At 37.6% G+C, this 26,615-nt stretch overlaps 1 protein-coding gene across 1 annotated transcript in view; it reads left to right on the forward strand.

The window, feature by feature from the left end:
- Positions 1-667: 667 nt before the first annotated feature.
- LOC116637813 (A disintegrin and metallopeptidase domain 3-like) overlaps positions 668-26,615 on the forward strand; it is a 115,384-nt gene continuing 89,436 nt past the window's right edge. The window contains exons 1-4 of the mRNA XM_032413356.1: positions 668-937; positions 1,475-1,557; positions 14,099-14,154; positions 20,508-20,586. Coding sequence (XP_032269247.1) covers positions 856-937; positions 1,475-1,557; positions 14,099-14,154; positions 20,508-20,586 — 300 coding nt within the window. The 5' untranslated portion in view covers positions 668-855. The remainder of the gene's footprint in view (positions 938-1,474; positions 1,558-14,098; positions 14,155-20,507; positions 20,587-26,615) is intronic.

The following is a 26,615-nucleotide window of genomic DNA, read 5'->3' on the forward strand; positions in this document are numbered from 1 at the left end:
ATTTAAATTACAATTCCATACTGAGGGATTAAAATACATACATACATCCATTTCATATTTAGCTTTTTATTTAATTTCCTTAACCAAAGTGTTTTCTTTTTTTTTTTTTTTAAGATTTTATTTATTTATTCGTAAGAGACAGAGAGAGAGAGAGAGAGGCAGAGGGAGAGGCAGGCTCCCCGTTGAGCAAGGAGCCCGATGCGGGACTCGATCCCAGGACTCTGGGATCATGACCTGAGCGGAAGGCAGATGCTTAACCATCTGAATCACCCAGGCACCCAACCAAAGTATTTTCTAAGAAACAAAGTTATCTACCACGGAATTGGTTTAGTACCATTTTTTTTTTACACTCTTTATCTCTATGCACGTATGTGTATTTGTTTTGACCTGAGACTTAAATTAGAAATCCAGCGGTAGATATGGTTTCCATTTTCTGTTTTCCTTCACTACTGTAGTTCAGCCATTGTGCCAGAAAAATACAACGTGGACTATTAACATTGCCAAGCACTTCACCAGCAGATGGCCCATTTCCAGAGGAGAAAATGCACTTTATGACCCTCACGTCATCCCTGAATGCGCTTCCAATGTCCTCGTTTTGGTAAATAAAGCCCAAGCCCACGTGGGCAGCAGGACAGGTTGGTGTGTGCCTCCTGCGCGCAGCGGGCGGTGGGTGGGCGCCCGGAACTGCAACTGCGACTGCGAGTGCTCCTGCGGGTCCGCAGAGGGGGCGGGGTGGGCGGAGCAGCAGCGCCCTCCTCCCCGACCTCCCCGCCTCTGACGCAGACCCCAGCCCCACCCTCCGGGAACGCAGGTCCCGCGCCTGCGGCCGACGTTCCACAGCCAACAGCCATTACCATGGCAAGGCCGGCAGGCCCCGCAATGCTGTCTCTCCTGCTGATCCTCTCAGGCCTGGGCCGGCTGACCTCCGCGGGCCATCGTGAGTGAAGGACCCTGCTCCATAGAGGGTCACCTGTCGCAGAGCCTCTGGGCGTGGCGGGCCCCAGAACCTTGCTCCAGAACCCCGGGTCTGGCTGGGGAGAGCCCAGCGTCTTGTCAGAGCCCGCTTAGAGTCAGGATCCTCCTGGACCTGCTGCTTGGAAGGCTCGGAGCAGGACTGGGACATTTGCCCCTCACTTGCCTGACCCCGCACTTGGAGAAGAGGGCGCGCATCTTCTGGGAGGTGGGGCCTTAAGAGCAGTACTTCTTCACCTGCTGGGGCTGAGGTCAAGTCTCAGTCTCTGGATGGTGGTAGGGTCACACCCCAAAGTGTATGGATGGTGGAGGGAGCCTCTTCCTGGAATGTACAAAGTCTGATTCTGTGGCGGGTGAGTGCGTGCCTCCGTGTGTGTGTGTGTGTGTGTGTGTGTGTTGGGGCTTGGAAGTTCAAAGAGTGATGGGATGTGACAGGACACGGGAAGAATTAAGGTTGCTGCCAGGCACTGGGGAATGTTCACACATGTTTTCCTTACTGTAGATCCTGAAGCATCGCTTCTACAAATTACAGTGCCACGGAAGATTGAGACAAATACCAATGATGGTGAAGTTTCAGAAACACATGTAATTAAGAAATCACTTTTTTATAAATGCTTTATTTTTACTGGACTACATGACCCAAATCAATTCATGCATATATCCCTTTGAAATTTTGTGCTCTAATTACTGTGTTAGAGTCCTTTTGTCTGAATGAAAGCAAGTGTTTTGATTTTTTTTCATTCGTTAAGTAATACATGAACATTATAACACAGACTCAGGAAAAAAAGTGCCCCAAATCCCTATCACACAAAATGATATATACAGTCACTGGACTATTTGTCTAGAAAATAGGGACATTTAAATATTCTTTGTGAGGTCACAATAAAATGTACCTTGTAACATGATTTTAAAGTGATAATATATAAAGAACTTCTTCATGCCCAAATTTGAGTATATATACATATATAAGTCTTTGTTAAAAGGAAAGTACCAATATTGTTAATCTGATTAAAATAAAACATACATTGTCAAATCTAGATAGCACAGAATGTTTTTTAATGGTAAAGCTCTTTTCATATTAGTGTGATTTTTATGAATGATTCATTAAGTATAATTTCTATGACATTTCTATGACACATATAATTTGTGCCCATTAATTTTATTTATTTATAAGTTTTTATTTAAATTCCAGTTAACATACAGTGCAATATTAGTTTCAGGTATACAATATAGTGATTCAACACTTCCGTACAACACCAGTGCTCATCACAAGTGCACTCCTTAATCCCCATCACCTATTGTTTTTTATTATGTTAGTCACCATACAGTACATCAGTAGTTTTTGATGTAGTGTTCCATGATTCATTGTTTGCGTATAACACCCAGTGCTCCATGCAGTACGTGCCCTCCTTAATACCCATCACCGAGCTAACCCAACCCCCCACCCCTCTCCCCTCTAAAACCCTCAGTTTGTTTCTCGGAGTCCATAGTCTTTCATGGTTCGTCTCCCTCCTCCAATTTCCCCCCCTTCATTTTTCCCTTCCTTCTCCTAATGTCCTCCATGCTATTCCTTATGTGCCACAAATAAGTGAAACCATATGATAATTGACTTTCTCTGCTTGATTTCTTTCACTTAATATAATCTCCTCCAGTCCCATGTCTCCTCCCTCATCCATGTTGATGCAAAAGTTGGGTATTCATCCTTTCTGATGGCTGAGTAATATTCCATTGTATATATGGACCACATCTTCTTTATCCATTCATCTGTTGAAGGGCATCTCGGTTTTTCCAGAGCTTGGCTATTGTGGACATTGCTGCTATGAACATTGGGGTGCATATGGCCTTTCTTTTCACTACATCTCTGTCTTAGGGGTAAATACCCAGTAGTGCAATTGCTGGGTCATAGGGTAGCTCTATTTTTAATCTTTTGAGGCACCTCCACACTGTTTTCCAAAGTGGCTGTACCAACTTGCATTCCCACCAACAGTGTAAGAGGGTTTCCCTTTCTCCACAACCTTTCCAACATTTGTTGTTTCTTGCCTTGTCAATTTTTGTCATTCTAACTGGTGTAAGGTGGTATCTCAATGTGGTTTTGATTTGAATTTTCCTGATGGCTAATGATGATGAACACTTTTTCATGTGTCAGCCATTTGTATGTCTTCTGTTCATGTCTTCTGCCCATTTTTTGACTTGATTATTTGTTTTTTGGGTGTTGAGTTTGAGAAGTTCTTTATAGATTTTGGCCTTCAATGCTTTCCCGACCAAAATACCAATGGCATTTTTCAAAGTGCCAGACCAAACAATCCTAAAATTTGTATGGAATCAGAAAAGATCCCGAATCACCAAGGAGATGTTGAAAAAGAAAAACAAAGCTAGGGGCATCACATTGCCTGATTTCAAGCTATATTATAAAGCTGTGATCACCAAGACATGGTACTGGCACAAAAACAGACACATAGACCAATGGAACAGAATAGAGAGCCCAGATATGGACGCTCAACTCTATGATCAAATAATCTTCGACAAAGCAGGAAACAATATTCAATGGAAAAAAGACAGTCTCTTCAATAAATGGTGCTGGGAAAATTGGACAGCTATATACAGAAGAATAAAATGAACTTTCGGGACTTCATCAAGATAAAAAGCTTCTGCACAGCAAAGGAAACAGTCAACAAAGCAAAGAGGCAACCCACGGAATGGAAGAAGATTTTTTCAAATGACACTACAGACAAAGGGCTGATATCCAAGATCTATAAAGAACTTCTCAAACTCAACACCCATCACCTATTCAACGCATTCCCCATCCATCTCCCCTCTGATAACCATCTGTTTGTTCTCTATAATTTACGAGTTTGTTTCTTGATTTGCCCTTCTTTCTCTTTTTTCCCCCACTTTGCTCTTTTGTTTAAGTTCCACATATGAGTGAAATCATGTGGTATTTGTCTTTCTCTGACTGACTTATTTTGCTTAGCTTAATACTCTCTATCTCTATCCATGTTCTTGCAAATGCCAAGATGTTATTCTCTTTTATGGCTCAGTAATATTCCGTGTGTGTGTGTGTGTGTGTGTGTGTGTGTATACACATCTTATCCATTCATCAATCAATGGACACTTGGGCTATTTCCATAATTTGGTTATTGTAGATAGGGCTGCTATAAACATAGGGGTGCATGTAAGCCATTGAGTTAGTATTTTTGTATCCTTTGGGTAAATAACTAGTAGTGCAATTCCTGGATCATAGGGTAGTTCTATTTTTAACTTTTTGAGGATACTCCACACTGTTTTCCATACTGGCTGTGCCAGTTTGCATTCCCACCAACAGTGTAAGAGGGTTCTCCTTTCTCCACATTCTCTCCAACCCCTGTTGTTTTTTTGTGTTGTTGATTTTAGCCATTCTGATAGGTGTGAGGTGATATCTCGTAGTTTTGATTTGCATTTCCCTGATGATGAGTGATGTTGACATCTTTTCATGTGTTTGTTGGCCATCTGGATGTCTTCTTTGGAGAAATGTCTATTCATGTCTTCTGCCTATTTTTTAATTGGATTGTTTGTTTTTTGTGTGTTGACTTTGATAAGTTCTTTATATATTTTGGATACTAACCCTTTATCAGATATGTCATTTGCAAATATTTTTTTTCCCATTCCATAGGTTGCCTTTTACTTTTGTTGATTGTTTCCTTCACTGAGTAAGTAGAAGCTTTTAATTTTGATTAAGTCCCAGTAGTTTGGTTTTGCCTTTGTTTCTCTTGCTTCAGGAGAAATATCTAGAAAGAAGTTTCTATGGTAGATGTCAGAGAGGTTGCTGCCTGTGTTCTCTTTAGAATTTTTATGGTTTCAGGTCTCATATTTAGATCTTTAATTCATTTTGAGTTTATTTTTGTGTATGGTGTAAGAAAGTGGTCCTGTTTCATTCTTTTGCATGTTGCAGTCCAATTTTCTCAACACCATTGTTGAAGAAACTGTCTTTTTCCCATTGGATATTCTTTCCTGGTTTGTTGAAGATTCATTGACCATATAATTGTGGGTTTACTTCTGGGTTGTCTATTCTACTGATCTATGTGTCTGTTTTTGTGCCAGTACCATACTGTTTTAATCACTATAGCTTTGTAATATAACTTGAAGTCTGGAATTGTGATGCCTCCAGCTCTGCTTTTCTTTTTCAAGGTTGTTTTGGCTATTCGGGGTCTTTTGTGGTTCTATGCAAATTTTAGGATTATTTCTTTTAGCTCTGTGAAAAAATGCTGTTGGTATTTTGATAGAGATTGCATTAAATGTGTAGGTTGCTTTGGGTAGTATAGACATTTTAACAATGTTTTTTCTTCCAGTCCATGAACATGGACTATCTTTCCATTTCTTTATGTCATCTTCAATTTCTTCCATCAGTATTTTATAGTTTTCAGAGTACAGGTCTTTCACCTTGGTTAGGTTTATTCCTAGGCATCTGATGGTTTTTGGTGCAATTTTAAATTAGATTGACTCCTTAATTTCTCTTTCTGCTGTGTCATTATTGGTGTATAGAAACGCAACAGATTTATGTACATTAATTCTGTATCCTGCTACTTACTGAATTTGTGTATGAGCTCTAGCAATTTTTTGGTAGAGTCCTTTGGGTTTTTTATATAGAGTATCATGTCATCTGCAAATAGTGAAAATTTTACTTCCTCCTTGCCAATTTGGATGCCTTTTATTTCTTTTTGTTGTCTGATTGCTGAGGCTAGGACTTCCAGTATTATTTAAATAACAGTGGTGAGAGTGGACAACCTTGTCTTGTTCCTGACCCTATAGGAAAAGCTCTGTTTTTCTCCATTGAGGATGATAATTAGCTGTGTCCTTTTCATGTATGATCTTTCTTATGTTGAGGTCTGTTCCCTCTAAACCTACTTTGAGGGTTTTTATCATGAATGGATATTGTACTTTGTCAAATGTTTTTTCTGCATCTATTGAGAGGATCATATGGTTCTTATCCATTCTTTTATTAATGTAGTGTATTACATTGATTGATTTGCAAATATTGAACCACTCTTGTAGCCCAGGGATAAATTCTACTTGACTGTGGTGAATGATTTCTTTAATGTATTGTTGAATTTGGTTTGCTAGTATGTTATTGAGAATTTTTACCTCCATGTTCATCAGGGATATTGGCTTGTACTTCTCTTTATTATTGGGGTCTTTATCTGGTTTTGGTATCAGGGTAATGCTGGCCTCATAGAATGAATTTGGGAGTTTTCCTTCCTTTTCTACTTTTTTGGAATTGTTTGAGAATAGGTATTAACTCTTCTTTAAATATTGGGTAGAATTTGCCTGTGAAGCCATCCCACCCTGGAATTTTGTTTGTTGGGAGTTTTCTGATTTAATTTCTTCCCTGGTTATTAGTTTGCTCAAGTTTTCTATTTCTTCCTGTTTCAGTTATGGTAGTTTATATTTCTAGGAATTTGTCCATTTCTTCCATGTTGTCCAATTTGTTGGCATATAGTTTTCATAATATTCTCTTATAATTATTTGTATTTCTATGGCATTGGTTGTTATTTTTCCTCCCTTGTTTGTAATTTTATTTATTTGGTTGCTTTCTCTTTTCTTTTTGGTAAACCTGGCTAGAGGTTTATCAATCTCGTTATTTTTTTCAAAGAACCAGCTCCTGGTTTCATTGATCTAGTCTTTTTTTTTTTTTTTTAGTTTCTGTCTCATTTATTTTTGCTCTAATCTTTACTATTTTCTTCCTTGTGCTGCCTTTAGGTTTCAACTGTTGTTCTTTTTCTAAGCTCCTTTAGATGTAAGGATAGGTTGTTTATTTGAGATTTTTCTTGCTTCCTTAGTAGACTTGTATTGCTTTATACTTCCCTCTTAGGACTGGTTTTGCTGTATCCTAAAGGTTTTGGACTATTGTGTTTTTATTTTCATTTGTTTCTATGTTTTTTTTTTTTTAATTTAAATTCAATTTAGTTAACACATAGTATATTATTAGCTTCAGTTCAATTTAGTGATTCATCAGTTGCATATAACACCCAGTGCTCATTATATTACGTGCCATCCTTAATGTCTGTCACCCAGTTAGCCCTTCCCCCCCACCCGCCTCCCCTCCAGCAACCCTCAGTTTGTTTCCTAAAGCTAAGAGTCTCTTATGGTTTGCCTCCCTATTTTCAGCTTATTTTATTTTTCCTTCCCTTCCCTTATGTTCATTGTTTTGTTTCTTAAATTCCACATATGAGTAAGATCATATGGTATTTGTCTTTTTCTAACTGTCTTATTTCACTTAGCATAATACCCTCTAGTTTCATCCACATGGTTGCAAATGGTAAGATTCCATTCTTTTTGATGGCCGAGTAATATTCCATTGTATATATACACCACATTTTTTTAAAATTCAATTAATTAACATATAGTGTATTATTAGTTTCAGAGTCATCGTGCAGTGATTCATCAGTTTTATATAACACCCAGTGCTCATTACATTATATGCCCTCCTTAATACCCATCACCCTGTTACCCTAGCTCCCAAACCCTGCCCTCCAACAACCCTCAGTTTGTTTCTTATGATTAAGAGTCTCTTATGGTTTGTCTCCCTCTCTCATTAAGTCTTGTTTTATTTTTCGCTCCCTTCCTCTATGCTCCTCTGTTTTGTTTCTTAAATTCCACATATAAGTGAAATCATATGATAATTGTCTTTCTCTGATTAACTTATTTCACTTAGCATAATACCCTCCAGTTCCACATCATTGCAAATGGCAAGATTTCATTTTTTTTTTTTTAATGGCTGGAAATACAAATCAAAACTGCAATGAGATACCACCTCACACCAGTCAGAATGGCTAAAGTTAACAAGTCAGGAAACAACAAATGGTGGTGGAGATGTGGAGAAAGGGGAACCCTCTTACACTGCTGGTGGGTAGGCAAACTGGTACAGCCACCCTGGAAAATAATATAGACGTTCCTCTAAAAGTTAAAAATAGAGCTACCCTATGACCCAGCAATTGCACTAGTAGTTTGTACTAGTAGTACAAATATGATCAAAAGTGATCTAAAGGGCCACCTACACCCATGTTTATAGCAGTAATGTCCACAATAGCCAAACTATGGAAAGAGCCCAGATGTCCATCAACAGATGAATGGATAAAGAAGATGTTATATATATATATATTCATATATAGATATGAATATTACTCAGCCATGTGTTTTTTAAATTTTTTCTTTGATTTCCATTCACTGCTTAGTAGCATGTTCTTTAACCTCCATGTATTTGTGGTGTTTCCAGAATTTTTCTGGTGATTGACTTCTACTTTCATAGTGTTGTCTTTAGAAAAGGTGCATGATATGATTTCAGTTTTTTGTATTTGTTGTGACCTGATTTGTGACCTAATATGTGATCTATTCTGGAGAATGTTCCAGGTGCACTTGAAAAGAATGTGTATTCTGCTGTTTTAGGATGGAATGTTCTGAATTTATCTGTTCAGTTCATCTTGTCCAGTGTGTCTTTCAAAGCCATTGTTTCCTTGTTGATTTTCTGTTTAGTTGATCTGTCCATTGATGGTGTTAAAGTGTTCTACTATTATTGCATTATTATTAGTTCTTTTATGTTTGTTATTGTTTTATATATTTTGGTGTTTCCATGTTGGGTACATAAATATTTACAATTGTTATATCTCCTGTCAGAATGTATCCTTTATGATGATATGGTGCCCTTCTTTGTCTCTTGTTACAGTCTTGGTTTTAAAGTCTAGTTTATTTGATATAAGTACTGCTACTCTGGCTTTCTTTTGACATCCATTTGGGAGATAAATATTTCTCCATTCCCTTACTTTTCTTCTGCAGGTGTCTTTAGGTCTAAAAATGAGTCTCTTGAAGGTACCATATAGATCATCTTATTTTATTATCCATTCTGATACCTATGTCTTTTGATTGCAGCATTTAGTCTGTTTACATTCAAAGTAATTATTAATAGATATGTATTTATTGCCATTTCATTATTTATTTTGAGTTGTTTCTGGTGATTTCTCTGATCCTTTCTTGTATTTGTCACTTTTGGTCTCTCTTTTACACTGAAAGAGTCCCTTTTAATATTTCTTGCCGGGCTGGTTTAGTGATCACAAATTCTGGGATACTCTTATTTCTTCTTCTATTCTGAATGATATCTTTGCTGGATAGAGTATTCTTGGCTGTAGATTATTCCCATTTGGCACTCTGAATATATCATGCCACTCTCTTCTCGCTTGCCAAGTTTCTGTTGGGAAATCTCCAGTTAGCCTTATGGGCCTTCCCTTGTAAGTTAAGGACTTCTTTTGTCTTGTTGCTTTTAATACATTTTCTTTATCACTATATTTTGCAAATTTAATTACAATATATCTTGGTGTTGACCTGCTTTTGTTGACTTTAATGGAAGTTCTCTGTGCCTCCTGGATCTGGATGTCTGTTTCCTTCCCCAGATTAGGGATGTTTTCAGTTATTATTTCTTCAAATAAAATTTTTGCTCTCTTTTCTCTGTCTTCTTCTGAGACTTATAGGTAGCACAGAGAATTGGTAAGAAAGAGAATGTCCACCTCAGTTTCTAAAGATAGTAAATTTGAACTTAGTTAATTTTTAGATATATGCACAGTCATATTTTTAATTTTTGTGATTATTTGTAGGTTTGGTATAAGTCTGTAATCTTGATATATTTACCTAAATACATTTCTTTTGACTCAGGAAGAAATATAATATCTGCTTATAGATTACACTTATAATCATGAGAATCACTTATAATTATTTGAATTAGTAATTAAATAAATTGCCAGAAAATCCTTTTAGCCAAATGGTTTTGTTTTTATTATTTATTTATTTTTAATTTCTTTTTAAAAGAGAGAGGGAGAGAGGAAGAAGGAGAGAGACAGCAAGCCTAGGGGAGGGGCAGAGAGAGAAGGAGAGAAAATCTTAAGCAGGCTCCACACCCAGCATGGACCCTGACGTGGAGCTCGATCCCAGGACCCAGAGCCAAAATCAAGATTCGGACGCTTAACTGACTAAGCCACCCAGGTGACCTGGTTTTAAATTTTTAGGAAAATTTTTTTTAAAAATTCAAGGAAGGATGATGTGTCCTTTTCAGAGACTGGAACACAGACTAGAACATAAGTCAAGTAATCCTTCTGATCATTTAGTAATTTTTTGAAAATATTAATACAGTCTTCTGTAACTTTACAGCTATTAATAAAGGTGTGTTGACATCTCCCCAATTTATTGTGATATTACCTTTGACAGGGAACAAATGAAGTATGAGAAAGGGAAATTATAGGTCCTTTCACTTAACTAAATATTTAAAAAGTGAAAGTAGCAAATAATTGTAGAACATTACGACCAAGTAGATTTTCTCCTCTGTTGAAGGACATTTTAATAGTAGAAAAATGTATTAACCTATCACACTAACATATTTTAAAATATCAATGAATGTGACCGAAAGAACATTTTAGAAAATTACTCATACATTCATGCATACATATTCACCAGATATGCACATAATATTTCCCTTCAGAAGAGAACGGCCTCAATGTGTTTAAATGGATCCAGGGAACAAGGGCAGCACCAACCAAAGCCATGTATAACCTAATATCATACTTAATGTTTTACACATTACAGCATTCCATTTTAGGATCAGAATAACACAGGGGTGCCTATTATTTCCATTTTATTCAGTAATTTAAAATAAAAAAAAATTAAGAAAAAAAATATTTAAAAAGTAGGGTTTAAAAGGTAAGACATAGAACAGCTATTACATAGACCATGTTTCTGCTTTGAGTAACTTGGGTATATGGTGATGTCATTAACTACCTAATATCCATAATATAGAAGGGAAATTATACTGATTTATTCTCAAATAATAGAAAGAAGAGGGATACTAAAGAAGTAGTACTTAAATCAATTTGTTTTCCATTTAGTTTGCATCTGTACAATTACTGTTAACAATACCCATTGTGAAATAAATGATTTGAGGGGCATCTTTATACTAGTAAATCTCTGAAAATTGCAACTTGCTTTTGTCCTTCAGAAAGCAGCTTTAAATTTTAAATGATAATGAAACTTTTTAGAAAACCTACTTATTACAACAGAACGGATCAAATGCTAAAAAATAAGTGAAACATCAAAAGTAAGCTGGTGCAACTATAGCAATATCAGATAAAGTTAAAGAAGCACTTCAAGAGATGAAAGGTACCTTAATGATAATGTGATCAATTTATCCTGAAGATATCACCATACTAAATCTGTTTGTACTCAAAAACAGAGCTCTAAAATATGTGAGGCCAAAAACTACAGATAAAAGCAGAAAGAAATAATATCACAATAAATTGGGGAGATGTCAACACACCTTTATTAATAGCTGTAAAGTTACAGAAGACTGAACATGAGGTTTAAAATGACTTATGCAGAAAACTGTACCCAATGACAAAATTCACATTCTTTGCAAAGTGGAAAATTTACTCACATTGACCATGTGCTATGCAGTGACGAACGTGTATGTTTTATGATGATGTCACAGATTGGGTTCTTTGGGATGCAGTCTTTGAGAAGATTCCTGTGAAGGCAATTTATTAGGGTATGCTCTTGTGATGAACCCCTGTGGAAGGGGAGGGGAGGAAGTGGGAAGGGGGAGATGGAGACTGAGTCTGAACAATGTGTGAAGCTAGCATGGCCCATCAATATCTGGAGTTGGGATGAAGGGGGTTCTCATTAAATATGGGCTGTCTCAGAAAGTTGTGACTTGGTGTGAGGTGACCCTCTGTAGCTGAGGCAATTCCTAAAGAGGACAGGGAGAAGAGTGTTCTTACAAAACTGTAAGACAAAAGGAGGGTACAAACTGTAAGAACACTCTTCTCCCTGTCCTCTTTAGGAATTGCCTCAGCTTTAATCTGAAAAGGGGACCTGTGCTAAGCTGAAAAGAAGAGGGACCTTTCCCTCTTCTTTTCAGCTCAATTATTTTCCATAATTTTATCTTCTGTATCACTTAATCATTCCTCTGCTTCTTCCATCCTAGTGGTTATCACATCCAGTCAGTTTCAAATCTCGGTTATTGCATTTTTCATTTTGGCCTGACTAGTTTTTAGGTCTTTTATTTCTATGGTAAGAGACTCCCTGGTGTCTTCTATGTTTTTCTCAAGCCCAGCTAGTATTCTTATGATTGTTGCTTTAAATGCTGGATCAGGTATATTACTTATATATGCTTTGATTAGATCCCTGGCTGTGACCTTTTCTTGTTTTTTTTTCTTTGGGGATGAATTCCTTCATCTTGGCATTTTCTCTAGGTCTCTGTCTTCTGTGTGTTAGCAAAGCCTGTTAGGTTTTGGGTCCCAAGAGTGATGGCTTTATGAAGAAGATACGGTCCAGGGCCTGGTGCTTCAGGAAGTGTCTCTGGTGTGTGCTTTGTGCACTCTGCTGTTGTGGTTTGGTTGCTCTTTCCCTCATGTCAGTCTTCTGCAGTTTCTCCTTGCCTGAGGGGGTATTTGGACCTTGGCCAGAGTGTGGCGTTTTAACTAGGTGTGCTCTTGCTTGCTTTTCAAAAAAGACCTGAGAGCTGAAGTTTTGCAGAACTCTATGGTCAGTAGACATGGTGTGTGCAGGGGTTTGTGCTGGTCTTCTTGGGGAGGGGCCCGCTGCTCTGGTTCTCAGGTACACTTGCCTGAGAAAAGCCATACTTGCAGAGCACAGGGTTGTGGGACTTGGTGTAACAGCTTAGGCAGTCAGTGTTGGTGGTGTCCTACTTATGCAGTTAGTTTATGCTGAGGGGCAGGAGAGAGAAATGGTGCCGGCCAGCTCCCTTGTCCCCGGAGAGGGGAGTTCGCACATGCTGCTCTCAAGGAAGTCCTCCCTGAAGAGCAAACAATCTCCCCTCATGTGTCACAGGCATGCCTCAGATTGCTGCCTTCACCCTGTCTGCGTTGGGCTCCTGCCTGACTGACAGCACAGTGCACCTTGGGCTCTATCCCAGGCAGGTCAGCTGAGTTTTAAAACTCCAAATTTTAGGGACCTGGGCTGGTGTGGACTCACACTGTTCCTCTGGGGCAGGGTCCCACTGTTCTGGGACTGATGCAGGTTCATTCCAGAAGGGCAGTCACACCAAAGCACAGGGGCACAGAATTTGGAGTAAAGTGCAGCAAAGGGCCAGAGTCCAGGATAGGTACCCTCAGCAGGTGTCTCTGCACCGATGCTGAGGGGCAGGGGAGGGTAATGGTGCCCATTGGCTCTTTTGTCCCCAGAGAGGCAATGCTGCCTCTCCCAGATGCACCCCAAGAAGGGGGAATGGTCTCTCCTAGTGCATTCCGGGGAACCTCAGATCACTCTGTCTGTCCCTGGTCTGTCTGCCCTCCTTCTCCACAGGAGCACTGCAGCGCCCTCCGGGCTCCACACCTCCCATTAACTCTAAAACGCCAGTCTTTGAGCCCCACTGGTTGTAAAACCTCCTGAAAATCAGCCCCTCTCATTTTCCCAGTCAATGGCTTTGGGGAAGTGCTATCCCCTGTGTGCTCCTCTCTCTGTCTTGGCTCTCCCTGTGACTAGGGCTCCCTCCCCTCTGCAGTATCTGCAATCTGTTTCTCCCCTAAACCATGTCTTCACACCTTCTACCTTCCACAGTGTGGCTTCATCTCTCTAGTGCAGTCCTCAGATTGATTTCTTGGGTATTCAGAATGATTTGATAGTTATCCATCTGTGTTCAGGGATGAGGCAAGCCTAGGGTCCTCCTACTACTCTGTTATTCTAGCTCCCCACTACCTGTGCTATATTCTTTAATTTTCAATTTATTTGGGCTAGAAATTGGAAAGTAGAAAAAAGATAATTAAATTCAAGTTTCTTCAAAGATTACTCAACATTTCTAAATGTAACCATTTTAAATTAAAATTTCATTATGATAGTACACTAATTCTAATGACTAATGCTATTAGTTTAGAAATAGATTTAGACTCCTTGATTTTATTTACATTGAATTATGATTAATTCTGTCATATATTCCAAGATTGAAGAAACATAGCAACATGCATGTATATATAATTTTGAGACATGTGTGATACCATCTGTTTACATGAATGAGTACTTATATTTAAGAAATTATAGCTTTTGAATTAAGAATTTTAGATTTCTACTAATTACTTTTTCTCTGAATACTTTGCTGTAGGTCACATATGCCATCAAAATTGACAGGGAAACATATACTTTCCATCTTAAAAAACAGTAAGTGGCCATTTTTCTTTTCATACACTTCTTTCATTTCTTCAATTTTTACAATTACTACCCTATGTTAAGCCTAAACAAGAGCTTGACTGTTGTATTTATTTAACATGTTATATCTTTGTGATTTATGACAGATTAGAATGTCAAGTCTTCATCTTGAGATTTAAATCTAATATTGGAGCCTAATTCTAATTTAATGATATAAGTATTAACGTATATTAGATAAATTAAAATTATTCTATGTAACTCCTTGAAATATAACCATAAAAACATCAATGTAAAGTAGTAATTTTATTTGTACATGTTTAGTTTTGTTTGTCTTCATGTCATTTTACATATTTATGTGACTAAGCGTTTTACTTGATATTAGACCATTTTTTTCTCATCTTGGTATAATAATTTAATCTCTTAAATTTTGTTTTTTACTTTTGCTCTTTGAGGAAACCAATAATAATCTTGTGTGTGTATTTCCACCATTTTCTATTCTAAATTTCATCTTTCCCTTAGATAAAACATATAGAAACTGATCAATAAAGTTCGTTTTTACACAAATAGAAATACAGTTTTGCCACTAGCAGGTCTTATTTAATAACAGTGTTCGGGCGCCTGGGTGGCTCAGTCGTTAAGCGTCTGCCTTCGGCTCAGGTCATGATCCTGGGGTCCCGGGATCGAGTCCCACATCGGGCTCCCTGCTCAGCAGGAAGCTTGCTTCTCCCTCTCCCACTCCCCCTGCTTGTGTTCCTGCTCTCGCTATCTCTCTCTGTCAAATAAATAAAATCTTTAAAAAAAAAAATAATAATGGTGTTCATTTTCTTGCTCTATGTATATATTTTTAATTCATTTTTAATAGATAACATTCCATAGTATGTAATATTGATAGATAATGAGGTTAGTTGCAAGAATTATCACTATAGAGTCCTGCAATAAACATCCTTGTATGTCTATCTTATGTAATAGAGATTTTGTTTTGTAGGCTTGATATCAAGAAATGGGTTTCTGAATCAGGAACTATGAATAACAGTAATAATAGTAATAATAATAACAATAACAACAAAAGTAACTGACATTTATAGAGCACATACCAATTGCCAGACATATTTCTTTCTTTCTTTCGTTTAGAGAGAAAGAGTGTGCACATGAGTGGGGGGTGAGCAGGAAGGGACAGAGGGAGAAGGAGAGAGAATCTTAAGCAGACTCCATGCCTAGCTTGGAGCCCAAAGTGGGGCTTGATCTCATGACCCTGAGATCAAGACCTGAGCCTAAATCAAGAGTTGGTCGCTTAACCAACTAAGCCACCAAGGCACACCTTGTCAGGCATATTTCTAAGCAATTTGCATGTAGTAACTGATTTAATTTTCACAACAACCTTCTTTATTACTCACATTTTGTATTAGGATTTTGAGAGAAATGGCCAGTTTCTGAATCAGTTTAGATTTTCAAAAGTATGTGAGATGTGCTAAAATATTATATTGCATCTTTGTGTCAATTTAGATTTCCCTAAATAACTTCTCCAAACAATTATCAGCTTTTTTCATTTTCTTGTTTCCTATTTAATATTTATTTTTTCAGAGCAGTTTTAGGTTCACAGCAAAATTGAGTGGAAGGTACAGAGAGTTTCTGTATGCCCCGTGCCCCCACACAGGTAGAGCCTCTCCTGTTATCAACATGCCCCACAAAAATGATACATTTGTTATAATTAATGATCCTACATTGACACATCATTATCACCCAAAGTGCATAATTTATATTAGTCTCAGATTTTTTATATTGATTTTTTCTTTTTTTTTTTTTTTAAATATTTTATTTATTTATCTGACAGAGAGAGACACAGCAAGAGAGGGAACACAAGCAGGGGGGTGGGAGAGGGAGAAGCAGGGTTCCCGCCAAGCAGGGAGCCTGATGCGGGGCTCGATCCCAGGACCCTGGGACCATGACCTGAGCTGAAGGCAGCCGCTTAACTGACTGAGCCACCCAGGTGCCCCTATATTGATTTTTTCTTTTGATTAAAAATAAAAAAGGAAAATTCTGAGAATCATATAAACAATTAGGTTCTCACCATGAGTGACACACGTGTAAGCATTTTTTTATATATTCTTCTAAATGTGTACATTGTAGGTAATAGTGAAATCTATTATTCCCATGCCCACACATATTCAGTTCTTTCACTCCCCAGTGCTAATCACAATTATGATACTGACACATACTCTTCTGTCATAATTTTTCTTCATTCATCTGTATGCCTAGAGATTAATAAAAATCATCATGTTTTCAGTATTGCCTTAAATAGACATAAATGGCACAATACTACTCTATAAAATTTATTTATCTTAATATGGTGGACTACTAAAGTGACCCCAATTCTTTACTTCTCCCTGTATCTTCACTCTTTGCCATGTAACTTTGAGTTCCTATCATCAAGAGGTAGAAAATATACATCTTCCCAGCCTCCCCACTCCCCACCCCTTGGATCTGAGTTTATTTATGCAAGGCCAACTTCATGGGTACATGGTCCTTCAGGGTCCCATGGTTAGAAATGCCCTGTATGTTGCTGCCGTGAGATTCTTAGTACTTCTAAAAAAAATAATAACCCTTGTATTTTCATTTCATCACAGGCCCTGCAAATCATGTAGCCCATTCTATGACTATGTGACTTACACAGGTTTGAAAAAGCTCACCTTCTTTCCTGCTCTCCATCTTTTTGCTCTGCCATCCCTACGAGTATATGCTTGGGCCAGCTTCCTGGAAGATGGAGACAGGTGGAGCACAGCCAAGGTGCTCTAATCATCCCTAGATCAGCCAACATTCAGCTGAATGAATGAATCCAGAATCCAGATGAATGAATGAATCATTTAACATTCAGCTGAATGAATGGTTGAATCCCAGACCATTGAGCAAGTCTGGCTACCATTAGCAGAACTACTTCTGCTACTCACTCATGACCCAGAAGTGTGAGCAGTAGATATTTATCATGTTATTGAATGTGGTTCTGGTTCTGGGGTTGTGCTTTTTGTGCAACATTTTGTATAATATTATTTTTTGAGATTCATTAATATTTATGTGTGCAAAATAAGTTCATATATTTTAAATACATATGTAACTATCAAATAAGTATGTCTTATTTATTATTTATTCACCCATATTTATAGCAAGAAAAGGTGTATTGTGGATATCCTGGGCACCAGTGAAATTGATGGGTTATAAATGATGCTATTCTCAGGAGTGCTATATGCTACCCATTTTTACTTGAGGGTTTATACCAATTTTCATTCACACCAATCATTCGAAAACATTTCTTTTCTCTATATTCTCAACAAAATTAGTATCTTCACTTATTTATTTTTATTAATTAACAGATAAGAAATGGTACTGTATTGTGTTTTAATATGTGCTAATGCTTTATTCTGCTTTATTTATTTTTTTAAAGATTTTATTTATTTATTTATTTATTTGAGAGAGAGAGAGGGAGAGAGCACAAGCAGGGGGAGTGGCAAAGGGAGAGGGAGAAGCAGGCTCCCCGCTGAGCAGGGAACCAATGCGGTCTCAATTCCAGGACCCTGGGATCATGACCTGAGTGGAAGGCAGCCGCTTAACCAACTGACCCACCCAGGTGCCCCTTTATTCTGCTTTAAATAATGCTTTCAATATGTTTTAATTGTTTAAGAGTAATCTTTTCAAATGTTCACTGACTATTCTAACTGAATTTCTTCCCCTATGTTTTGTTTTTTCTTTGGGTTTTTAGTTTCAATCATTTGTTTTGAATTATTTTCAATCCATGGCTTATCTTTTTAAATTTTTTCTCCGCGATCAGATTGTGGGAATTTTTGTTTATTGTAGATGTTAACCCTTTATCTGTTCTAGATGTTGCACATATGCTCCCCAGCCTATTGGTTCCCCCCTCATGTTTGTGGGATTCATTGCTATAAAAATGAAATTTTCATAATCATTTTATTCATTATTTTTATAGGTTTTCAGATTTTTCTCTTGTGTCTCTCATATTCTGAACTTATATCATAATATTCCTATAGTATTAAAAATTTATTTTATATTTAAGATATAAATCTGAGGCGTTCAGTATTTTACAACTGTATTGCATTTTCCAAGTTTTATTACTGTTTTTTTATTTGCAATTTTATGCTGACTCAGGTATTGTTTATTTAGTATACTTTCACATCGTTTTCTTCTTCAGTTAGAATATGCAGATGACATGTTTTCTGGATTTGTACATATTTGCAAATGTCCCTTTTGTTCTCATAATTGAATAACATCTTGACAGTGTGTAGAATTTGTGAGTCCTATTCCTTTGCTATTAATTTTTATAACATGATATCATTCATCTTACATCAGTTTTCCAGTATGTTTTGTGTACATGTGAGTACACATGTATGCATGTGTGGTGTTACATTAATCCTCCCTGACATATGATAAATCCCTGAAGTTTTCATTTTAGTTTTAAATCTCTACACATTTTTAAAAATTTTATGGAAATCCATGGTTTCATCTTGGGTCTTATGAATCTGCCCTCTATAGTATAGTTTTTCCTTCGACTATTTTCAAATCTTTATTTTAGTTGTGTTTTTTACCAGCAAAATATGTTCTCTTTATTGACTAGGACTCTATTTCTATTCTTAGCAAACAAATTCTCTTAGACACATTTATTGAATTATTTATTTTCATCTGTTATCATTTTAGTTTCAAAGTGTCTTTTTTTTTCTTGAAAAGATCTGCTCTGAAAGCTTATTAGCTTTTTTAAATTTTCTTGAAATAATGATTATTTTCTTTAACCAATTTCTTCATTCAACTTCATTAGGAACTTCTTTTAAGTTTGCCTTCCACCCTTTTGTTGTTCATTTTCCTTACATTGGATGCTGTTTTCCATTGAGTGGTCATGTGTATTTCTATTAATTCACTGATTAAGGCAGACTTTTTTGTTATTTTGTTATTAAGTTTTGCTAAAACTCAGCCACAAGAGGATTAAGGAAGGTTGCCATTAAATTAGTTGCCTTCCAATACAAAATGCAATACTCTGTAAAGGGTTAAAACATCTGCAAGTAGACTATTTTGTTATTTTGTATTTCTATTAATTCACTGATTAAGGCAGACTTTTTTGTTATTTATACTTCAAAAGTATACTTTTGAAGACCCAGGATGAATGAACTTGCAAACTAAAGTTTTATCCTTTTAATTATGCTTGTCAGCAATCTGTTGAATTTCCTTCTCCTGGCAGATGCTTCTGGATTCCCATTTCCACCACCTCCATTGACATACTTAGTTACTAAAACGTGGCTCTGCCCTTGGGCCAGAATTCATGTTCCAGGTACTTGCACCTAAAGCAACCCGTGTCATTTGGCGTTGCCCTTGAATATATGTGGACTCTGAGCTGATAAATATCGGTGTTTTGTTTTGTTTTGTGTTTTTTCTGGGAAGCTCTCTGGTTTTGTTATTTGAATTGAGAAAAAGGAAGAGCTGTCTGGAATGAGAGAAGATGAAGCAGGTCTGGAAAGAGAAGTAGTGGTGAATGTGCATACTCCCTGAGTGCTCTAGTCCCTCTTTGATTCTGGCCTTGAACTGCCCCTTGGTGTTTGGAATCCTTGAGAAACCCCAGTCTCCTGGCAATAAATCCTGGGGTCAGATTATTCCATAACAATCACTATCTTCTCTGTAAGAAGATTATGCTTCGGTACCATTTATATGAGGCTTGTCTGTAGGATTCATGTAGCTTATGAAATGTGAGCAAAGCACTAATCTTCTGCTTCTAAACAAAGGCTTTAGGAACTATTGTATGCTTCTACAATTTCTTTTCTCCTTCTGCTACAAGAAAGGCATGTTCCACAGGGTAGGAGGTATGTCTTTTCCCGGGTTCCAGGATGGAGCTGAACCTGCAATAAACTTGCGAAGAACATTCATTGTTGTTTTGAGGCATTGAGAATTTGGGGGTTGTTCTCACCACGGTATAATTTCATGAAAACTAATGGAAAAAGCATATACTTTTTGTTTCTTACCAATCCATGGCTACTTGTTAGCAAATATTAACAAATTAGTAAATATTTATGCCATGAGATTTACTGATTGTTGACTCTAAAAGAAAATTTTGCCATAGAAATCTGGAAGTCCTGGTTTCTAGTATACATAAGTCTATGTCATTATGGTGTCCTTACTGCTATAGATTATATTGCTTAGTATTTTTTCTTAAACAAAATATGCTATCAGAAGGCAAATGAGATAATGGAGAGATGAGTCCATTTAATTTTTGGATATTTTAGTTTATAAAATTGAAAATAAAGTATTTAATATCAGGATTCTATTTTTGCTAATGTTACTATTACAATGAAGTGTCATTACTTTGGTTGAATTAGGTCATTTTTAGACCCTCATTTCCCGGTGTATGCATACAACAAATCAGGAACATTGTATCCAGATTCTTCACTTATAAAGGTAACTTTTCCTTTATGCTCTGTAGATTTACATTTTTTTATTTCATCAAGGTGCCATTGGTGGAAGAAAAATAATGCTTTCTACCCCACAGAATTATTGGGCAAGCAGTCAGAAGCCCAAATATAATGTGTCAATTACTATGAAGGCAGATTGAACAGAACAACTGCTTTTCAAATTTGGAACTCAGGAACGTCCTATCCTAAAAAGGTCTTTTAAACCATCAGAAGTATTAGTAGGGGTCTGAGAGAGAAAGAAAGTGGGTTAAGGAGCTAAGAATAAGAAGCCCCTAAATACAGATTCATTTTAATTGAGATGTCATAGGACCTGAGCTGTGGAGGAAGTGGTGGAAATTATTTTGTGGAAAGACCTTACAGAAAGAACTGCCTTATAGAAAGGAAAGTGAGGATGCAAAAATATATTGGGTACAGAATCTGAATAGGTTCACATGTGAAACATAGGAGTTTGCATTGTATCCCAAAATGCAGATAGGAGTCAAGAACTTTTTTAAAAAGATTTTTTATTTATTTATTTGAGAGAGAGAGAGAGATCATGAGCAGGGGGGAAGGGTAGAGGGAGAAGCAGACTCCCTGCTGAGCAGGGAGCCCGATGAGGGACTCAATCCCAGGAACTTGGGATCATGACCTGAACCAAATGCAGACGCTTAACAGACTGAACCACTTAGGCACCCAGGAGTCAAGAAATTTTTAAGTGTGTGAGAAAGTTAACTTTAGTCTGTGAGATATTTATTTTGTGAGAAGAGATTGGAAAGAAGTAAATGCAAGTGAAGGGTCAGATTCTATTGCTGTATTGCAATTGAGAGATAATGAAATTAAAAATAAAGTAACTAGTACAACATTGTCTTTGTAAGCATCTGCAAGTAGAAAGCAGAACAAAATACATGAGACACCTGTTTGGAGACATTTGACAATAGGCAGGTCAGGACTCTTTTTCCTTTGAGAGAAAAGAAAGCCCAGAAGGTGAGTCACATTCAACTTGGCCCTTCTGACTGAGGATAAAGTCTTAACCATAGCATAGGGAGTTGGAACCAAACAGAACTTGAAGGGTTTGCAGTTCAGAGCTGCTGAAGCAGCTGGAACTGGCATAACACAGGACCAGGGAAGAGAGGCCATCAGATGTATGATTTTTTTGCAGGGAGGGGAGCTGTCCTTATACCCTTGACTAAATATTAGGCTGCCTGTGTGCTGGCTAAGACTCTACTGAAGAGCAAAGAGTAAAATGGAGGTAATACTGTCAAATAGTGTTGGGAGATGTTGGATTTTCAGTCTGGGCAGAGTAGAATGACTTTGCTAAAACCCCAGACATTCAGCTGAGACCAGAAAGGCTAATCCTTAGGAGGAAGGATCAAGCTCTGAGGTAGGAGATACTCTTATCACCTCTCTTCCCTACCCCAAGGCCTAACTAAAACTCAGCAACAAGAGGATTAAGGAAGGTTGCCATTAAAATAGTTGCCTTCCAATACAAAATGCAATACTCTGTAAAGGGTTAAAACGTAGAGGAAGGAAAAAATGCAGATAAGGGTAAAATCAATGAGAGAGAAAAAGGAAAAAAAATAAAAATAAATTAAAGCCCAGAATTTAGTTCTTTAAAAGGACTAATAACTTTAATAACCCCTAGTAAGACTGACCTAGGACAAAAACAATTTCCATCAATATTAGGGATGAAGGGAAATATGATTAGTCATACAGAAGATAAAATGATATTTTGAAGTATTATGAAAACTTTATGTCAACAGATTTGGTAACTTAGATGAAATGGACAACTTCCCTGAAAAGGGCAACTTATCGAAATTGAGGGGACAAATAATAGAAAATCTTAATCACATGAAATCTATTTAAAAAATTGAATTTCTAAACAACTACATTCCCATACAAGGTTTAGATATTTTCACACTTTACGTATTGAGAGATATTATGGTTGTTTCCAATTTAGCTATTAAAATAATGTTTCTATGAACATTCATATTTATTTATTTTTAAATTTTTATTTGAATTCACTTTAGTTAACATGTACTAATATTACTAGTTTCAGGAGTAGAATTTAGTGATTCATCAGTTGCATATAACTGCTGGGCTCATCACATCAAGTGCCCTCCTTAGTGCCCATCACCCAGTTACCCCATGCCCCACAGACTTCCCCTCCAGCAACACTGTTTATTTATTTATTTATTTTTTAAAGATTTTGTTTATTTATTTGACAGAGAGAGACACTGCGAGAGCAGGAACACAAGCAGGGGGAGTGGGAGAGGGAGAAGCAGGCTTCCCGCGGAGCAGGGAGCCCGATGTGGGGCTCGATCCCAGGACCCTGGAATCATGACCTGAGCCGAAGGCAGATGCTTAACGACTGAGCCACCCAGGCACCACCTTTTTGTGTCTTCTTCAATTTCTCTCATGCGTGTTCTGTAGTTCCTAGAGTATAGATCCTTTACCTCTTTGGTTAGGTTTATTCCGAGGTATCTTATGGTTTTTGGTGCCATTGTAAATGGAATCGTTTCTCTAATTTCTCTTCCTACAGTTGCATTGTTAGTGTACAAGAAAGCAACTGATTTCTGTGCATTGATTTTGTATCCTGCCACATTACTGAATTGCTGTATGAGTTCTAGTAATTTGGGGGTAGAGTTTTTTGGATTTTCCACATAAAGTATCATGTCATCTGTGAAGAGAGAGAGTTTGACTTCTTCTTTGCCAATCTGAATAACTTTTATTTCTTTTTGTTGTCTGATTGCTGTTGCTAGGACTTCTAGTATTATGTTGAAAAATAGTGGCAAGAGTGGGCATCCTTGACGTGTTCCTGATCTTAAGGGAAAGGCTCTCAGCCTTTCCCCATTGAGGATGATATTCACTGTGGGTTTTTCATAGATGGATTTTATAAACTTGAGGAATGTTCCCTCTATCCCTATACTCTGAAGAGTTTTAATCAGGAAAGGATGCTCTATTTTGTCAAATGCTTTTTCTGCATCAATTGAGAGGACCATATGGTTCTTATCTCTCCTCTTATTAATGTGCTCTATCACATTGATTGATTTGCGAATGTTGAACAACCCTTGCATCCCTGGGATAAATCCCACTTGGTCGTGGTGGATGATCCTTTTAATGTATTGTTGGATCCTATTTGCTATGATTTTGTTGAGATTTTGGAATCCATATTCATCAGGGTCATTGGTCTGAAATTCTCCTTTTTGATGGAGAATCCCTTGTTTGGGGATTAAGGTAATGCTGGCCTCATAGAATTATGAGTCTGGAAGCTTTCCTTCAGTTTCTATTTTTTGAAACAGCTTCAGGAGAATAGGTATTATTTCTTCTTTGAATGTTTGGTAGAATTCCCCAGGGAATCCATCAGGCCCTGCACTCTTGTTTTTTGGGAGGTTTTTGATCACTGGTTCAATCTTGTTACTGGTTATTGGCCTATTCAGGTTGTCAATTTCTTCCTGTTTCAGTCTTGGCAGTTTATAGAATTCCAGGAATGCATCCATTTCTTCCAGGTTGCTTAATTTATTGGCATATAGTTGTTAATAATTTCTAATAATTGTTTCTATTTCCTTGGTGTTAGTCGTTATCTCTCCCCTTTCATTCATAATTTTATTAATTTGGGTCCTTTCTCTTTTCTTTTGGGTAAATCTGGCCAGTGGTTATTGACCTTATTAATTCTTTCAAAGAACCAGATTCTAGTTTCATTGATCTGATCTACTGTGTTTCTGGTTTCTAATTCATTGATCTCTGCTCTAATCTTAATTATTTCTCTTCTAATGTGTGGCTTAGGCATCGTTTGTTGCTTTTTCTCTAGTTCTTTAAGGTGTAAAGTTAGTTGGTGAATTCGGGATTTGTCTATTTTTTTGAGTGAGACTTGGATGGCTATGTATTTCCACCTTAGGACCGCCTTTACAGTATCCCATAGGTTTTGAACTGATGTGTTTTCATTCTCATTGGTTTCCATGAATTGTTTAAGTTCTTCTTTGATTTCTTGGTTGACCCAAACATTATTGTGCAGAGTTGTCTTTAGCTTCTAAATGTTTGAATTTCTTCCAATTTTTTTCTTGTGATTGAGTTCCTGTTTTTGGTCTGAGAATATGCAGGGAATAATCTCAGTCTTTTGGTATTGGTTGAGACCTGATTTGTGGCCCAGTATTTGGTCTATTCCAGAGAAAGTTCCATGTGCACTCGAGAAGGATGGGTATTCTGTTATTTTAGGGTGGAATGTTCTGAATATATCTATGAGGTCCATCTCGTCCAGTGTGTCATTCAAAGCTCTTGTTTCTTTGTTGATTTTCTGCCTAGATGATCCCTCTATTGCTGAGAGTGGAGTATTGAGGGCTCCTACAATTACGGTATTGTTATCAATATGACTCTTTATTTTGGTTAACAGTTGGCTTATGTAGTTGGCTGCTCCCATATTGTGGGCGTAGATATTTACAATTGTTAGATCTTCTTGTTGGATAGACACTTTCAGAATGATATAGTGTCCTTCTGTGTCTCTAACTACAGTCTTTAGCTTAAAATCTAATTTTTCTGGTATAAGAATTGCTACCCCAGCTTTCTTTTGAGGTCCGCTGGCATGGAAGATGGATCTCCATCCCTTCACTTTCAGTCTGGATGTATCTTTAAGTTCAAAATGAGTCTCTTGTAGACAGCATATGGACGGGTCCTGTCTTTTTATCCAATCTGCAACCCTGTGCTGTTTTATGGGAGCATTTAGGCTGTTCACGTTGAGAGTGATTATTGAAAGATATGAGTTTATTGTCATCATGTTGCCTGTGAAGACCTTGTTTCTATAGATTGTCTCTGTAAATTTCTGTTCTATATCACTCTCAGGGTCTTTCTCCTTTTATAGAAGCCCCCTTAATATTTCTTGCAGGGCTGGCTTAGTGGTCACATATTCTTTCAACTTCTGCCGGTTGTGGAAGCTCTGCATCTCTCCATCCATTCTAAATGATAGCCTTGCTGGATAAAGTATTCTTGGCTGCATGTTCTTCTCATTTAGTACCCCGGATATGTCTTGCCAGGCCTTTCTGGCTTGCCAGGTCTCTGTGGATAGGTCTGACATTATTCTGATGTTCCTCCCTCTGTACATAAGGAATCTCTTCCCCCTAACTGCCCTTAAGATGGTTTCCTTGGTTCTAAGATTTTCAAGTTTTACTATTACATGCCGGGGTGTTGGCCTGTTTTCCTTGCTCTTGGGAGGGGTCCTCTCTGCCTCTAGGACACGAATGTTTGTTTCATTCCCCAGATTAGGGAAGTTCTCAGCTACGATTTGCTCAAATACATCTTCTAGTCCTCTCTCTCTCTCCACTCCCTCCGGGATTCCAATTATTCTGACATTGGAATGCTTCATGGTGTCACTTATTTCTCTGATTCTATTTTCATGGATTTTGAGTTGTTTCTCCCTGGCCTCCTCTTTTTCCTTCTTGTCTATTAATTGGTCTTCTAGATCACTAACTTGTTCTTCTGCCTTGCTTACCCTAGCTGTTAGATTATCTAGATTAGATTGGATCTCATTGATAGCATTTTTAAGTTCTGCCAGTTCAGCTTTCATTTCTGCCCTTAGAGACTCTATGTTGCCATTAATTGATTTCTCCATTCTAACTATTGTCTTCACAATTGCTAGCCTGAATTCCATCTCCGACATCTTGGTTATATCTGTATCCATTTGTCAATCTGTGGCAGAAGTCACAGTCTCTGAGTCTTTCCTATTTTGGGGGTTCCTCCTCCTAGTCATTCTGTTGAGGGGTGGTTGAGGGAATGTACAGAGTCCAAATTATTGACCACAACCCAAGCCAGATGCACCTGTTTTATAGGGACTTTAGGGTTGCAGGCCTCTTGTTCTCCCAACCTGTCTTCTGGTGGAGGGGCCTGCCACGCTTTTACTCAGGCAACCCTGTTTGGGCAGAGTTGCCCTGCCCCTGTGGCGGGGGGATGGGCTCAGTGAAAACAGGTTTTGGGGGGCTTTTGTTCTCTGGTGGCTTTCCCTGGCGGCTTTCGCGTCTCTTCCGAGAGTCAGAGCAGAAGAGATCATTT

Source organism: Phoca vitulina, unplaced genomic scaffold (genome assembly GCF_004348235.1).
Source record: "Phoca vitulina isolate PV1807 unplaced genomic scaffold, GSC_HSeal_1.0 scaffold15, whole genome shotgun sequence".
NCBI classification, from domain to species: domain Eukaryota; kingdom Metazoa; phylum Chordata; class Mammalia; order Carnivora; family Phocidae; genus Phoca; species Phoca vitulina.